The 16,089-nt window shown below is 39.9% G+C and overlaps 1 protein-coding gene and 1 non-coding gene across 3 annotated transcripts in view; one reads left to right on the top strand and one right to left on the bottom strand.

Moving 5' to 3' along the window:
- Window positions 1–16,089, bottom strand: part of CCAR1 (cell division cycle and apoptosis regulator 1) — a 67,326-nt gene that overhangs the window by 12,737 nt on the left and 38,500 nt on the right. For both annotated transcript variants that reach the window (XM_047702148.1, XM_047702149.1), the window contains 3 exons: window positions 7,685–7,876; window positions 3,841–4,080; window positions 2,527–2,638 (listed from right to left, as the gene is read on the bottom strand). In XM_047702148.1, coding sequence (XP_047558104.1) covers window positions 2,527–2,638; window positions 3,841–4,080; window positions 7,685–7,876 — 544 coding nt within the window. The remainder of the gene's footprint in view (window positions 1–2,526; window positions 2,639–3,840; window positions 4,081–7,684; window positions 7,877–16,089) is intronic.
- On the top strand, window positions 11,892–11,999 carry LOC125085357 (U6 spliceosomal RNA). Its single transcript, XR_007122884.1, has one exon. It is a non-coding gene; the product is annotated as a U6 spliceosomal RNA (small nuclear RNA).

Below are 16,089 nucleotides of genomic sequence, written 5' to 3'. Positions count from 1 at the left end.
AATCTGGGATCATGACTTGAGTCAAAGGCAGACACTTAACTGACTGAGCCACCCAGGTGCCCCAGTCTTTATTTCTTAAAGATTTTATTTATTTATTTGACAGACAGAGAGACACACAGTGAGAGAGCGATCACAGGCAGGGAGTGGGAGAGGGCGAAGCAGGCTTCCCACTGAGCAGGGAGTCCAATGCGGGGCTCGATTCTAGGACCCTGGGACCATCACCTGAGCCAAAGGAAGAGGCTTAATGACTGAGCCACCCAAGCACCTTTCTAGTCTATATATATATATTTTTTTTTTAAAGATTTATTTATTTATTTGACAGAGATCACAAACAGGCAGAGAGGCAGGCAGAGAGAGAGAGAGGAGGAGGAAGCAGGCTCCCCTGCTGAGCAGAGAGCCCGATATGGGGCTCGATCCCAGGACCCCAGGATCATGACCTGAGCTGGAGGCAGAGGCTTTAACCCACTGAGCCACCCAGGCACCCCTCTAGTCTATATATTTTTTTTAAAGTTTTTACTAAGTAATCTCTACACTTCACGTGGGGCTCGAAATCACTTGGAAGATCAAGAATTGCACGTTCCACCTACTGAACCAGCCAGGCACCCCTAGAGTATCATCTTCTTTTTTTAAATTATTATGTTAGTCACTACACAGTACTTCATTAGTTTCTGATGGAGTGTTCCAAATATATTCTTCTTTAGCCAACTAATTTTAGTATATGTTTTAATTAGGGAAACTGTCAAACATGCAAAGACTACACAGAATATGTTCTTCCTTAGGAAACTATGGAACAACAGGAACTATTACACCTTTATGACACAGAGCACATTCCTCAAGTTGAGTAAGTATTATTTACATACAGAACACATTACAATAAAAAATAAACATGTTTTGGGGTGCCTGGCTGGTCCAGTTGGTAGAGTATGCAACTCTTGATTTTTGGGTCATGAGATTGAGCCCCATGTTGGGTGTAGAGATTACTAAAAAAAAAAAAAAAAAAAAGAAGCACATCTAAAAAAAATCCTATCATACACAGATGTCAGAGGGCAATACTTAAGGGTCTGCAGGTTGTTGCACACCTTGGTACCAGGTTAACTTTTTTTTTTTTTGTAAGAAAGAATGAATACTCCACACTGCACAGTAATTCCTCCCAGGGTTTTAATGGTTTTATTTTCAAAACCAAGTCTGAAGAGTTGGTGTAGCTACAGAGAAACCAGCTTCCTTCAGAGAGTAGTACTTTGGGTGGGGAGGACAAAATCCCTATGTATTTGAACATTTTCTAATTGCTTATTTATTGTATTCTGCAGTGTGGCGGTATGGCATAAGTACACAGAAGCCATCACCTCAGAAAGTAGCTTAAAAAAAAAAAAATCCCCCCCCCTCAACACCATGATTTTTTAACATTTTTCCAGCATTTCCAGGTAGTCCAATCCCAGGTAGGATTTTTTTCCTACAAAATCCCTTGGGTTAGGGGAACCTGGATGGCTCACTCATTAAGCATCTGCCTTTAGCTCAGGTCATGATTCCAGGATTCTGGGATTGAGCCCTGCATCAGGCTCCCTGCTCAGCAGAAAGCCTGCTACTCCCTCTCCCACTCCCCCTCCTTGTATTCCCTTCTCTCGCTCTGTCAAATAAATAAATGAAAGCTTAAAAAGAAAAAAAAAAGACCCTTGGGTTAGACCTATGGGGGTCTGACTGGTATTAACAGTAAGGGAAGGCAGAACTGGTACAGGGACCATGGAGCAGGCTCATGTGGTTGGTGTGGTACAGAGAAGCCAGCTTGTTTACATGCTCGTCCTATTACTGCTTGCCTTAAGCAGAAAGTACCTGTTAGGATCTATTTTTGAAGGTTTATTATGTATGTCTGGTTCTCAATTCCAACAGTTTACAAGATCTAAATAAAATGCTAAGTTCTACCTTAAAGAAAAACCCTCTCAACTATTTTTTTTTAAAGAGAATTTTTTTTTTTTAAACCCTCTCAACTATTAGTAAGATATAGATTTTTGGGGTACGTGGGTAGCTCAGTGGGTTAAGCCTCTGCCTTTAGCTCAGGTCATGGTCTCAGGGTCCTGGGATAGAGCCCTGCATCAGGCTCTCTGCTCAGCAGGGAGCCTGCTTCCCCCTCTCCTTCTGCCTGTCTCTCTGCCTACTTGTGATCTCTCTCTGTCAAATAACTAAAATCTTTAATAAAATATTTTTACTAAAGAATATTTTACTGTTTCTATTCTAACTAAAAAAGAAAAAATATTAAAATTACAGCTTGCAGGGGCGCCTGGGTGGCTCAGGGGGTTAAGCCTCTGCCTTCAGCTCAGGTCATGATCTCTGGGTCCTGGGATCAAGCCCCACATTGGGCTCTCTGCTCAGGGGAGCCTGGTCCCCCCACCCCCGGCCTACTTGTGATTTCTCTGTCAAATATTACATAAAATCTTAAAAAAAAAAATTACAGACTGCAATTATACAAAGCCATCAAATAAAAATTGTATTTTTTATCCTAAGGAGAAATAAGTAAATTTGAATCATTCATACCATCTTCTTCATCCTCAGCTTCTTCTGCTTCCATTGGATCATATTCATCTTGATTATTATCTTCCTCAGTTTCATCATCATCTTTAGAATCATCTTTTCTTTTATCTTCTTTCTGTAATTTAAAATGCCTTAAATTCAGCAAGGTATCTGCCCAAACATTAAATGACTACAACCAAAATCATTAAATTCATTAAGTTTACTTGAAATAGAATCAAATTATAAAATTTTCTTAACAATACACTTTAAAAGTAAACTATCGGGGTGCCTGGGTGGCTCAGCCATTGAGCCTCTGCCTTCAGCTCAGGTCATGATCCCAGGCTCCTGGGATCAAGCCCCGCATCAGGCTGTCTGCTCCATGGGGAGCCTGCTTCCTCCTCTCTCTCTGCCTGCCTCTCTGCCTTTGAATTACTGTCCTTAAAAACAAAACAAAACAAAAACTATCATTCACATACATGTAAATATACCATCATGCTATATACCTTCAGTTAAAAAAATAAATAAATAAATAACCAGAAACTAGTTCTAGATGTTTATATAGGCTTAATTCAAAGACTTAAATTTTTTTTTTTTGAAGATTTTATTTGACAGAAAGGGAACACAAACGGGGAGAGTCGGAGAGGGAGAGGGTGAAGTAGGTGTCCCGCTGAGCAGGAAGCCTGACCCAGGGTCGGCGGGGGGGCGGGGGGCTTGACTTCAGGACCCCCGGGATCATGACCCAAGTTGTGACCCAACGACTGAGCCATCCAGGCACCCTAAGACTTAAGTTTCTTTCTTTCTTTTTTAAAAATTTATTTTTTTTAAAAATATTTTATTTATTTATTTGACAGAGAGATCACAAGTAGACAGAGAGGCAGGCAGAGAGACAGAGAAAGGGAAGCAGGCTCCCCACTGAGCAGAGAGCCCGATGCCGGACTCGATCCCAGGACCCTGAGATCATGACCTGAGCCGAAGACAGAGGCTCAACCCACTGAGCCACCCAGGCGCCCCTTAAAATTTATTTGACAGAGAGAGATCACAAGTAGGCAGAGAAGCAGGTGGCTGGGTGGGGGGACAACGACGAACGACAGGTCCCCTGCTGAGCAGAGAGCCCAATTCGGGGCTCAATCCCAGGACCCTGAGATCATGACCTGAGCCAAAGGCAGAGGCTTGACCCACTGAGCCACCCAGGTGCGTCCCAAGACTTAACTTTCTAATAATATACTAAAATCTTTGAGTTTACCCTTTACATTTTGCTTTTCTGATGGAATTCATCATCATTTGTTATACTTGGGAAAACTCTGAAATAGGTTGCTGGTAATGGAAATAATTACACACCTTCCTTTCATCTCTATCTTCTTTTTTATCCTTATCATCGCCTGATTTTCTCCGTTTGGGTTTTGGCTCATCAGTTTCTTCATCCCTGTCTTCTTTTTTATCTTTTCTCTCATCTTTTTTGCTTTTCTTTTCCTTTTCTTTTTTGTCCTCTTTCTCAGGAAGAGATAATAATGATTTGTATATTCTGACACCAAAATCTCTTTGAAGCATTTCATTGAAAAGTTCTGCAAACAGTGAAACCTACAGAAAGATACCAACAATAACCCAGCCAACTTTAATAGAAATATTGAATAAATCCAGCATAACTTATCAAATAATGCCACATCTAACATGCTACATCTAACAATTAACATGCACTAATAAGAGTTACAATAATTGATGTAAATGATGCTGAGGATCTTCCAAAGACTCAAAAAAACTCTCCTGAAGATATAAATACTATGTTTAGCATACTTCTGGCCACATTTTAGAAACAATAATTAAAAATTTGACAAATTTTGAAATGAGATTTTTAAATTTGAAAATGAGTAAGAAAAAAAGATTTCTATTATACACAGCAATTTATCTTCATGATAAATGTATTTTATTTATTTACTCAAGTTTTTCTGAAATACCTACTATGTACCCTGGATTATTCTAGGCGAAGGAAGCAGATAAAAATCCTGACTCAAATGTACTAACGATCTAACAGGGAAAAGTAACAAAACCAGAACAGTTATCAAATTTTAAGGAAAAAAAAAAAAAGGGCAGCATAACCACAGAGAGTAACAAAAAAGCACAGTGTAGTCAGAGAAGACCTCTCTGAATAGGTGACATCATAAGTGACCTGAAGGTGACAAGTGAATGGGCCACACAGATACCTAATAAAGCATTTCAGGCAGGAACACCAACTCAGAATTGTGAATAGGGAGCAGGCATTTTTACTATGCAAATATCCATGGATAATGACATACTCCCAAACCTGAAATTATACACTAAATTTTCTACATAAATATTTCTAAGTATGGGGTGCATGGCTGGCCCAGTCACTAGAGCATGTGACTCTTGATTTCAGGGTTGAGTTTGAGCCCCATGTCAGGTGTAGAGATTATTTAAAAATAAAATCTTGAAAAATAAATATATATTAAAAAAAAATAAAATCTTGGGACACCTGGGTGGCTAAGTCAGTTAAGCATCCAACTCGATTTCAGCTCAGATCATGATCTCAGATCAAACCCTGTATCGGGCTCTGCACTCAGTGCAGAGTCTGCTGGAGATTTTCCCTCTCCCTATGCCCCCACTTCCACTCACACTCTCTCTCTCAAATAAATAAAATGTTAAAAAGTTTAAAAATAAAATAACATCTTAAAAAAAATTCTAAGGCTAGTTGTTTCCAACAGTTTAAAAAGGTCCAGAACTTGAAATGGTTGAACACAACTCTAATATGTGTAACCTTTTGCAATGAGTTCAGTATATTTGATAAAGCACTTTTTTTTTTTAAAGATTTTATTTATTTGACAGAGAGAGATCACAAGTAGACGGAGAGGCAGGCAGAGAGAGAGAGAGAGAGGGAAGCAGGCTTCCTGCTGAGCAGAGAGCCCGATGTGGGACTCGATCCCAGGACCCTGAGATCATGATCTGAGCCGAAGGCAGCGGCTCAACCCACTGAGCCACCCAGGCGCCCTGATAAAGCACTTTAATCAGACCATTTTCCTGATCATAAAAGATAATATAATGTATTAAAATTAAAATTGAATTTATAATCTATTTTTAACTCATGCCCAGACTTTACACATTTTAAAAATCAGAAGTTTATCAGTAAAATAACCATCCAAATGTTGAAAACTCAGAGGAGTGTCTGCATAAGCAGAGGGAAGAACAGGCAGAGGGAGAAGCAGACTCCCCACTGAGCAGAGAGATCCCAGGATTCTGGGATCATGACCTAAGCCAAAGGCATATGCTGAACTGACTGAGCCACCCAGGAATCCCAGGAACTAATTTTTTTAAGGTTATTTACTTATTTAGGAAATTTCCACACCAGGGGCACCTGGGTGGCTCAGTGGGTTAAAGACTCTGCCTTCGGCTCAGGTCATGATCCTGGGGTCCTGAGATCGAGCCCCACATTGGGCTCTTTGCTTGCTGGGGAGACTGCTTCCTCCTCTCTCTTTCTCTCTGCCTGCCTCTCTGCCTACTTGTGATCTCTCTCTGTAAAATAAAATCTTAAAAAAAAAAAATTTCCACACCAAATGTGAGGCTCAAACCCAAAACCCCGAGATCAAGAGTTTCATACTCTTCTGACTGAGGCATCAGGTGCAACCCAGAAGAACAGAATTAATTTTTATGTATCTTTTTATGTACAAGCATTGAAAAAGAAAAATATAGCATTAATATTAAACCAGCCAAAAACTTCTAATTTTATAAGTGATTTTTCTTAAATATATTTTTTAAAAATTCATGTACCAATAGGTGCCTGGGTGGCTACATCAGTTAAATGTCTGATTCCTGACTTTAGCTCAGGTCATTATCCAGGGTGATGATATCAAGCTCTATCTTGATTTCTGCGCTCAGCACAGAGTCTGCTTTAGATTCTCTCTTCCTACCTCTCTCCCTCAAATAAATAAATCTTAAAAAAAAAAAAAATTATACCAAAATGACATTTACATTCTAAATAGACTAAAAGGAAATTAACCCAGGAGATAGGATAGGTGGGGAGGAAAAATGTAAAGGATCATTTTGCTAGCAAATGGCTATTTCACAAATTGCTTTGTTTCCACTGGAATAGCATTAATTTGAGATTCTCCCACAGCATCAGTCAGATACATGGTATATATAGTTTAAGCAGGAAGTAATACCAAAGACTAATTTTTCCATTTATTTATTCAAATTACGACTAGATGGTAGGCACTATTAAACAAATGGTAATAAAAATAAAATCATGTAGTACTTATTGAAAAACACAGGCTTACTGGAATTATTAATGTACTAAAGTTTATAAATATTTTAAGATTTGTAATCTTTTATCAGGACCAATAAGCATGCATGTCATGTTTTATAACTGCTTCAGTAATCTTCTATATTTGTTTGTAAATGTCTCTAGTCTAAGTATTTCATTTTCATCTTGTGGACAATGACCTCTTACTCAAGTCTGGTGGAATTTCACAATATAATTTATAAAATAAAACATACAAACAAAAATGTGAAATGTGTTGGTAAGATACAAAAATTGAACACAATTATAAGGTTTCACATGCTATTATGAAATTAATATTTTGGAATATTTTACATTTATTTAAGGAATAAATTAATCACTTCTTTGGGATAAAAATCTTCAATTATTTTGAAGAAAAAAAAATATGTTGTAAATCTGCTCTACAATAATGGTAGGAAATAGATTCATTTTGAAAAATAAACATCAATTATTTTATCTTACATTTCAGTCAATCACAAGTAAAATTTTAAATTGCACTGAAAGTTATTTTAATTCTAGAGTAAATCCCAAAAGAGGCAATTAGACATTATGTATCATGTGTCTCCTGATATTCTGATGAAAGAACATACCACTACTTATGAGGTATTTTTTTAAAAATAACAATTAAATCAGAACTTGATTAATACTTTAGAGCCAACTATCAATTTACAAGTACAGAGGAACATTTAAAAAAATACTACAAGAATGCAATCACCAAAAGTGAATCTTGTAGGAAAAATCAGCTGGTGTTCCCCCCGCCAAAATTGCAAGAAAAAAACAAAACAAAACGAAAAAACAGAATCCATGAAAAAGGCCATCAAAGAAACTTAAGAAATGTATTAACCAATCAAAATGTGTATACCTTATTTAGATTCCAATTCAAACTTAAAATATTACCTCAAATGAATGTTCTTTATTATCCTCTAACCTGTAGTCCAAAAGTACACTCAAAGACATAATGCTACAATCAAACTTTCCACTTTTTGCAGCCCAGTTTGGATGTACAATGATGGCTGGTTCATCAGGCAAAATGTATCTTCTTTCCCGACGCTGGCGTTCCATTTCCTCCTGACGTTTTCTTTCTTCTTCCTACATATTTGAAATTTTAAGTAATAGTTAAACCTCCATGCACAATATGTATGTATGTTATGAAATGCACACCATGTTAAAAAAAAAAGGGGGGGGGGGAATTCCCATAACTCCTTATGGTGATTATGCCAACCATAAGGGATGGGAAGAAAGTTCAAATTTAGAAAAGGTGATAGAGGCTTCTAGAGCTCCTACTTCTCTGGGTTTCCCAGCACAAGAAACTAACTTCTAAAGAGAAAAATAAAATACTTATGTTATCATTATATAAACCAGGGATGCCTGGGTGGCTCAGTCATTAAGTGTCTGCCTTTGGCTCGGGTCATGATCTCAGGGTCCTTGGGATTAAGCCCCACATCAGGTTCCCTGCTTGGCAAGAACCTGCTTTCCCTCTCCCATTCCCCTTGCTTGTGTTCCTGCTGTCTGTCAACTAAATAAAATCTTTAAAAGTATTATATAAAAATTATATAAACCAGAGATTCTGGAAAATAGTGACAGCTGCATCTTCCTGAAGCCCCACTTTTAAAAGGGAATACTCTAGATACCGAAACCAACATTCAACATCCATGTACATTCACAACAAAAGAAGGTGAAAAGGTATTCCCACAAATGCCAATACACAAAAGAGTGGGAAAAAGCCACAAGAGCCAAAAGCCCTATATGCTACTGGCACCTGTGTAAAAGGAAAGCAGAAGGAAACAATGAGATTGTCTGATGGATCTAAGAACAGGAAAACCACAAAAGAGTCAAAAGGCAATTCACTGGTAAGTGAGGTCAATTTCCTAACAGCAGTTGAAACTAGGCAACTAGTTTTATTCCCAACAATACCAAGTACAAGGAGCCTGTGTTAAGATCTGAAAGGGCCTAGAATATTTTAGTCCTATGAACTTGCAAAGATGATTTACCATGGCATCCACAGGGTCTCACACTGAGAAGAAATTTCTGAAAGTAGTATCAATAGTGAGCAGGAAAGCAATTACACAGACATTGGAGGAAAAAGTCCCAACAGTGACAGAAGGGCAAGAGAGACTGAAATCTTAGAAAGCAAACCACCATACTTTTGGGTTTTTTAAAAAGATTTTATTTATTTACTTTGGGGGTGAGGGGGCACAAGCCAGAAAGGGGGAGGTGCAGAGGGAGAAGCAGACTCCCAGCTGAGCAGGGAGCCTGATGCAGAACTCGATCCCAGGACCCCAGGATCATGACCTGGGCCGAAGGCAGACACTTAAGTGACTGAGTCACCCAGGCACCCGCAAACTACCACAGTTTTAAACAGAGTAAGAAAACAACATAATATCAATCTTTTTTTTTTTTTTTTAAAGATTTTTATTTATTTGACAGAGATCACAAGTAGGCAGAGAGGCAGGCAGAGAGAGGAGGAAGCAGGCTCGTTGCTGAGAGAGCCCGATGTGGGGCTCGATCCCAGGACCCTGGGATCATGACCTGATCTGAAGGGAGAGGCTTTAACCCATTGAGCCACCCAGGCGCCCCCATAATAGAGATCTTTATGTAGTTCGGAAAAAGCTATCTTAAGAAACCTCTTCTTTTTTTTTTTCTTTAAGGTTTATTTATTTGAGAGAGTGAACGTGAGTCATGCAGGCTCCCCCCTGAGCACCGAGCTCAAAAGGGGGTTCAATATCATGACCCCAAGGTCAGATGACCTAACCTGAAACCAAAAGTTGGTCCCTTATCTGAGCCACTCAGGTGCCCCTTAAACCACCTCTTATAATAAAATGTTAGGAAAACTAAATTCGCATAAAAACGAGCAAAAGAAAGTATTGAGGTCAAGTCCTATAGAAAGTTACTATTTAAAAAAGGAGAACAAGGAGAATCACATCCCTACAGACAATGAAAGTGGGCCAGAAAAACAGGCACAGAGAAAAATCTTAACTATTTTAAAACATACTGAAAGAGATTAAGATCTTACAAGATATGAAAGGACAATATAAATAAGAATGTTATTTTTTTTTTTAATATTTTATTTGAGAGCGTAAGAGAGAGAGAGAGAGCGCACAAACGGGGTGAGGGGCAGAGGGAGAAGCAGGTTCTCTGCTGAGCAGGGAGCCCAATATGGGGCTTGATCCCAGGACTCCAGGATCCTGACCTGAACTGAACGCAGACACTTAACCAAATAAGCCACCCATACACCCCAAGATAATATAAATAAGAATTTTAAAACTAAAGATGAGGTGACAGAACACAAGAAACAATTACAGGGAGCCACCCCGGTGTCCTAAAAAAATGCTTGTAGATAGTTTTTTTTTTTTAAGAGTTTATTTATTTGACAGACAGAGATCACAAGCAGGCAGAGAGAGAGGAGGAAGCAGGCTCCCTGCTAAGCAGAGAGCCTGATGCAGGGCTTGATCCTAGGACCCTGGGATCATCACCTGAGCCCAAGGCGGAGGCTTTAACCCACTGAGCCACCCAGGCGCCCCTAGATAGCAGTTTTATTCACAATACCCAAAAGGTGAAAACAACTCAAGTGTCCATCAACAGATGAACAGATAAACAAAATGTAGTATGTACATGCAATGGAATATTATTCAGCCATAAAGAGAAATGATGTTCTGGGATGCCTGGGTGGCTCAGTCGGTAAGCATTTGCATTCAACTTGGGTCATGATCCCAGGGTCCTGGGATTGAGCCCTGATTCGCCCTCTCCAAATGCTTGTGTTCCCTCGCTAGCTGTTTCTGTCAAATAAACAAAACAAAACAAAACAAAACAAAAAAATGAAGTACTGATTCATGCTACAACACGGATGAACTCTGAAAACATTATGCTAAGTGAGAGAGGCCAGACACAAAAGTGCAAATACTTTATGATTCCACTTCATGAGGTATCTAGTATAGGCAAATTCAGAGACAGAAAGCAAAACTGAGGTTATAGGGTATGGCAGAAGATAAATATGGGGGGGCGCCTGGGTGGCTCAGTGGGTTAAAGCCTCTGCCTTCAACTCAGGTCATGATCCCAGTGTCCTGGGATCAAGCCCCGCATCGGGCTCTCCGCTCGGCGGGGAGCCTGCTTCCCTTCCTCTCTCTCTGCCTGCCTCTCTGCCTACTCGTGATTTCTGTCTGTCAAATAAATAAATAAAATCTTTAAAAAAAAAAAAAAGAAGATAAATATGGGGACTTACTGTTTTAATAAGTAGAGTTACCCTCCAGAATAAAGTTCTTGATGTATAAAGTAAGGATAGTTTCACAACACTGTGAATGTACTGAATGCCACTGAATTGTACACTAAAAATAGTATAATGGTTATTTTTATTTATGTATATTTCATCACAAAAAATCTGTTAGAGAAACTTTGCTTGAAAAAAAGGGATCTAGGGGCACCTGGGTGGCTCAGTGGGTTAAGCCTCTGCCTTCGCCTTAGGTCATGATCTCAAGGTCCTGGGATCGAGCCCCATGTCGGGCTCTCTGCTCAGCAGGGAGCCTGCTTCCTCCTCTCTCTCTGCCTGCCTCTCTGCCTACTTGTGATCTCTGTCTTCAAATAAATAAATAAAATCTTTAAAAAAAAAAAAAAAGGGATCTAGGGTACCTGGGTGGCTCAGTCTTTAAGCATCCGCCTTAGGCTCAAGTCATGTTCCCAGGGTTCTGGGATCTAGCCCCGATTTGGGCTCCCTGCTCAACAGGAAGCCTGCTTCTCCCTCTCCCACTCCCCCTGCTTGTGTCCCCTCTCTGTGTCCCTCTCTGTCAAATAAATAAATAAATAAATAAATTCTTTTACAAAGAAAAAAATAAATAAAAAACCAAAAGGCTTTGAGAGAGAGAAAGCACAAGCAGGGGAAGGAATTGAGGGAAAGGTAGAAGCAGGCTCCTTGCTGAGCAGTGAACCCAATGTGGGGCTCAATCCTAAGACCCTGGGATGATGAACTGACAGCGACTTAAAGGCAGACGCTCATCTGAGTGAGCCACCAAGGCACCCCCTACAATGATATTTAAAAACAAACAGGTAACCATCAGAAGATGATAGGGAACCAATTCAATGCCTTGAAAGCTGCATAAAGTAAATGAAAACAGTGCTTGCTTCAGTAACACATATAATAAAATTAGAATAACATGGAGAAGATTAGCATGGGCCTTGCAGAAGGATGACTCATAATTAAGAAGACAAGGAGCCTGAGTGGCTCAGTCGGTTAAGCGTCTGCCTTCAGCTTAGGTTGTGATTCCAGAGTCCTGGGATTGAGCTTTGCATCAGGCTCCTTGCTCAGCGGAGCCTGCCTCTCCCCCTGCTTGTGATATGTCCCTCTCTCTCTCTCTCTCTCTCTCTCAGTAACCTCTCTTCAGATACATTACAATCATGAAAGAAAGAAACGAAAGAAAGAAGAAGAAAAGAAAGAAAGAAGGAACAAAGAAGAAAGAAAAAGGAAGGGCAAGGAACCGGAGAAGAAGGAAGAAAGGAAGGAAGGAAGAGGAATGAAAAAAAGAAGAAAAGAAGACAAGAAAGAAAGAAAGAAAGAAAGAATAGCAAACGACAACGAAGGAAAGAAAGAAAGGGTGCCTGGTTGGCTGAGTTGTTAGGTGTCTGCCTTTAGCTCATGTCACAATCCCAGGGTCCTGGGATAGAGCACTGTATCAGGCCCCTTGCTCAGCGGGAAGCCTGCTTCTTCCTCTCCCACTCCCCCTGCTTGTGTTCCCTCTCTCGCTGTCTCTGTCAAATAAATAAAATCTTTAGAATATTAAAAAAAAAAAAAAAAGAAAGAAAGAAAAAGAATCAAGCACTGATCCTGCCTTCTTTTGTATAAACTTACAAACAGGTAAATAATACCACTAGGTAACCAAACAGAAGAGGAGGAAAGTATGTGAAAAGAAAATGGTAAGAATTATCACCATTTTTCAACCCCAGTGGCTGCTAACAACAAAATGTGAAAATCAGCTTTTCTCTGCCTTCTCTCTCTACTCTTTCTGAACAATTCAATTCTAAAGCAACTCCTCCAAGCAAAGCAGGTGTCTACACAGGGGATGGAAGCTGCCCAGTTACCAGATATTAAAATCCAAATAGAGCAAGGGCATCCATATAAAGACAGAATACAGGGTAGGGAATCAGACCAACGTGGAGTAAAGAGGGTATCCAGATAGGAGAGGGAATGCAACAGACAACTGAGCAAGTAAGTAGATAATTATTAAGTACAACGGAAGCTGTGTCTCTCATTACTGGACAAAGAATTAGATATATAGAAAGGGAGAAAGGGCGCCTGGGTGGCTCAGTGGGTTAAGCCTCTGCCTTCCGCTCAGGTCATGATCTCAAGGTCCTGGGATCAAGCCCCCGCATCGGGCTCTCTGCACAGGAGGGAGCCTGCTTCCCTTTCTCTCTGCCTGCCTCTCTGCATACTTATGATCTCTCTCTCTGTCAAATAAATGAATAAAATCTTTAAAAAAAAAAAAAAGAAAGAAAGAAAAAGGGAGAAACTGAAATGAACTCTGGTGTTGGGAACAGAATTGGAGATACTAGTATAAACTTACAACGTTCAATACACACAACATATACTAACAAATACAGATGTAAATACATATATATGTATAAACATAAGTATAAACAAATATATATCTGTACCATAGCTTTGTTCACTGACAAGGGTTGCCAGCAGCACAACAGTGATACCAATGAGTACATCTTGGCTTCTAAATATTATTACCATTCTTCACTAAAAAGTATCAGGGTTTCCTGGGAAAATGGCTGATTTCAGAGCCAGGGCAGGGAGAGTACACAGTGAGACTGCAACACTGCTTTGTGCTATAAAATAAGTAAGTCCTCAAAATATGATGGAGAGGGGCGCCTGGGTGGCTCAGTGGGTTAAGCCGCTGCCTTCGGCTCGGGTCATGATCTCAGGGTCCCGGGATCGAGTCCCACATCGGGCTCTCTGCTCGGCGGGAAGCCTGCTTCCCTCTCTCTCTCTCTCTGCTTTCCTCTCCGTCTACTTGTGATCTCTCTCTGTCAAATGGATAAATAAAATCTTAAAAAAAAAAAAAAAAAAAAAAAGATGGAGAGCATGCCAAAGGACACAGAAGCCAACTCAAAAGGGCTCCCACTGGCTAAGTGAGACAATTTCACTATCAAGATAAATATTTATAATCTAATGAATAAGAAATCACAAATCAATGCACCTCTGAATAACAAGGCAATTCTACCTGATCGCAAAAACACTATCACATCCAGGAAATTAAGCCCTACTTCAGTATTATCTAATATCACATCCATATCCATAACCAAGTATATCCAATTACTCCCAAAATACTCTTTATGGCTGGGCGCCTGGGTGGCTCAGTGGGTTAAAGCCTCTGCCTGCAGCTCAGGTCATGATCCCAGAGTCCTGGGATTGAGCCCCGAATCGGGCTCTCTGCTCAGCAGGGAGCCTGCTTTCTCCTCTCTCTCCCTCTGCCTGCCTCTCTGCCTACTTGTAATCTCTGTCAAAAAAAAAAAACAAAACCTCTTTATGGCTTTATGCCTCGCTAAACTTTGACAGACAGAGATCACAAGTAGGCAGAGAGAAAGGGGGGAAGCAGGCTCCCTGCTGAGCAGAGAGCCCAATGTGGGGGCTGGATCCCAGGACCCTGGGATCATGACCTGAGCCAAAGGCAGAGGCTTTAACCCACTGAGCCACCCAGGTGCCTCTAAGCTCTTTTAATGTAAAACAGTTTTCTTTTGTCTCTCACTACATAGACATTTTTTTTCAAGAGTTCAGACAAGCTGCTCTGTAGAATTTTTCACATTCTAAATTTATCTGATGGTTCGTTCACAATTAGATAAAGGTAAACATTTTTGGCAAGATACCTCATAAATGATGTATACTCCACAATGCATCACATTACAAAAAACATTGATTTCTCCAATTACTGGTATTCTAACATGTTTCTTGTATTCCTATATTTCAAATTCAAAAAGAAATGACAGGCTTATGCATCCAGGAATTACCTTAAGAGGACAAGATGGCTTGAATCTATAGTCTCAGAACCTTAAGAACTGAAGTACAATCAAACACAGAGCTGTAGAAGCAGCAAAATTCTGGGAAAAGCATTTCGCTAGAACTCAAATCTCTGAACTTAATGGCTCAATCAAATTTTCTCTCATTTTCTGTATGTAGGATATACGAATAATTTACATAAACTCTATGCCCAATGTGGTGCTTGAACCCATCACCCTGAGATCAAGAGTCTCATGCTCTAATTACTGAGCCAGCCAGGTGCCCCAAACATGTGAATAATTTATTTTCATTTTTAAAAGGAAAGATAAAAAATACATGACTTGGAAATAACTCAAATGTCTCTCAAGTGGAAACCAATAAACTGTGATACATTGATACTACGGAATGTTATTAAGCAACAAAAAGGAACAAATTAGTGGGCACCTGGCTGGCTGTCAATTGGGCAACCAACTCTTGATTTTGCTTCAGGTCCCGGTCTCAGGGTCTTGGGATAGGGCCCTAAGAGGCTCTGTGCTCAGCGTGGCATCTGCTTGGAATACTCTCCCTTTGACAATCCCCCTTTACTCCCTTTACTTTACTCCCCCACTGAGCTAATAAATAAAAGCTTAAAAAAAAGAAAAAAGCAGAGATATATACAACAAAATGGGTGAATCTCTAATGTATTATGCTAAGCTGAAGAGGTCAGACTCAACAGGTTATACAGTTCCATTTCCATGCTATACTAGAATAGGCAAAACTACATGGAACAGGTCAGTGGCTCCCAGAGGCTGGTCTGGGAGGCAGAAGGTACACATGGAGAGAGGAAAAGGCTTACAAAGCGACACAGAGGATTTTTAGGGGGTGGCAGACCTGTTTTATATCTTTTTTTTTTTTAAAGATTTTATTTATTACTTGACAGACAGAGATCACAAGTAGGCAGAGAGGCAGGCAGAGAGAGGAGGGGAGGCAGGCTCCCTGCTGAGCAGAGAGCCCAATGTGGGGCTTGATCCTAGGACCCTGGGATCATGACCTGAGCTGAAGGCAGAGGCTTTAATACACTGAGCCACCCAGGCGCCCCCTGTTTTATATCTTAATTGTGGTGGTGTTTATGAAACTATATGCATTTGTCAAACTTGCCAAACTGGTTGAATCTTAAGAGTTATGTGGTTATAACTTAAAAAAATATTTATTTTAGATAGAGAGCAAGCAAGCAGGGGGAAGAGGCCACTGTAGTTTTATCTTAATAAAAGTATACACACAGACATATTTCAAGAACTCCCTATATATAATATATATATATATATATATATATATA

This window comes from Lutra lutra, chromosome 14, assembly GCF_902655055.1.
Source record: "Lutra lutra chromosome 14, mLutLut1.2, whole genome shotgun sequence".
In the NCBI taxonomy this organism is placed as follows: Eukaryota; Metazoa; Chordata; class Mammalia; order Carnivora; family Mustelidae; genus Lutra; species Lutra lutra.
The sequence above is the reverse complement of the archived record's forward strand: the minus strand, read 5'-3'. Positions and strand labels throughout refer to the sequence as shown.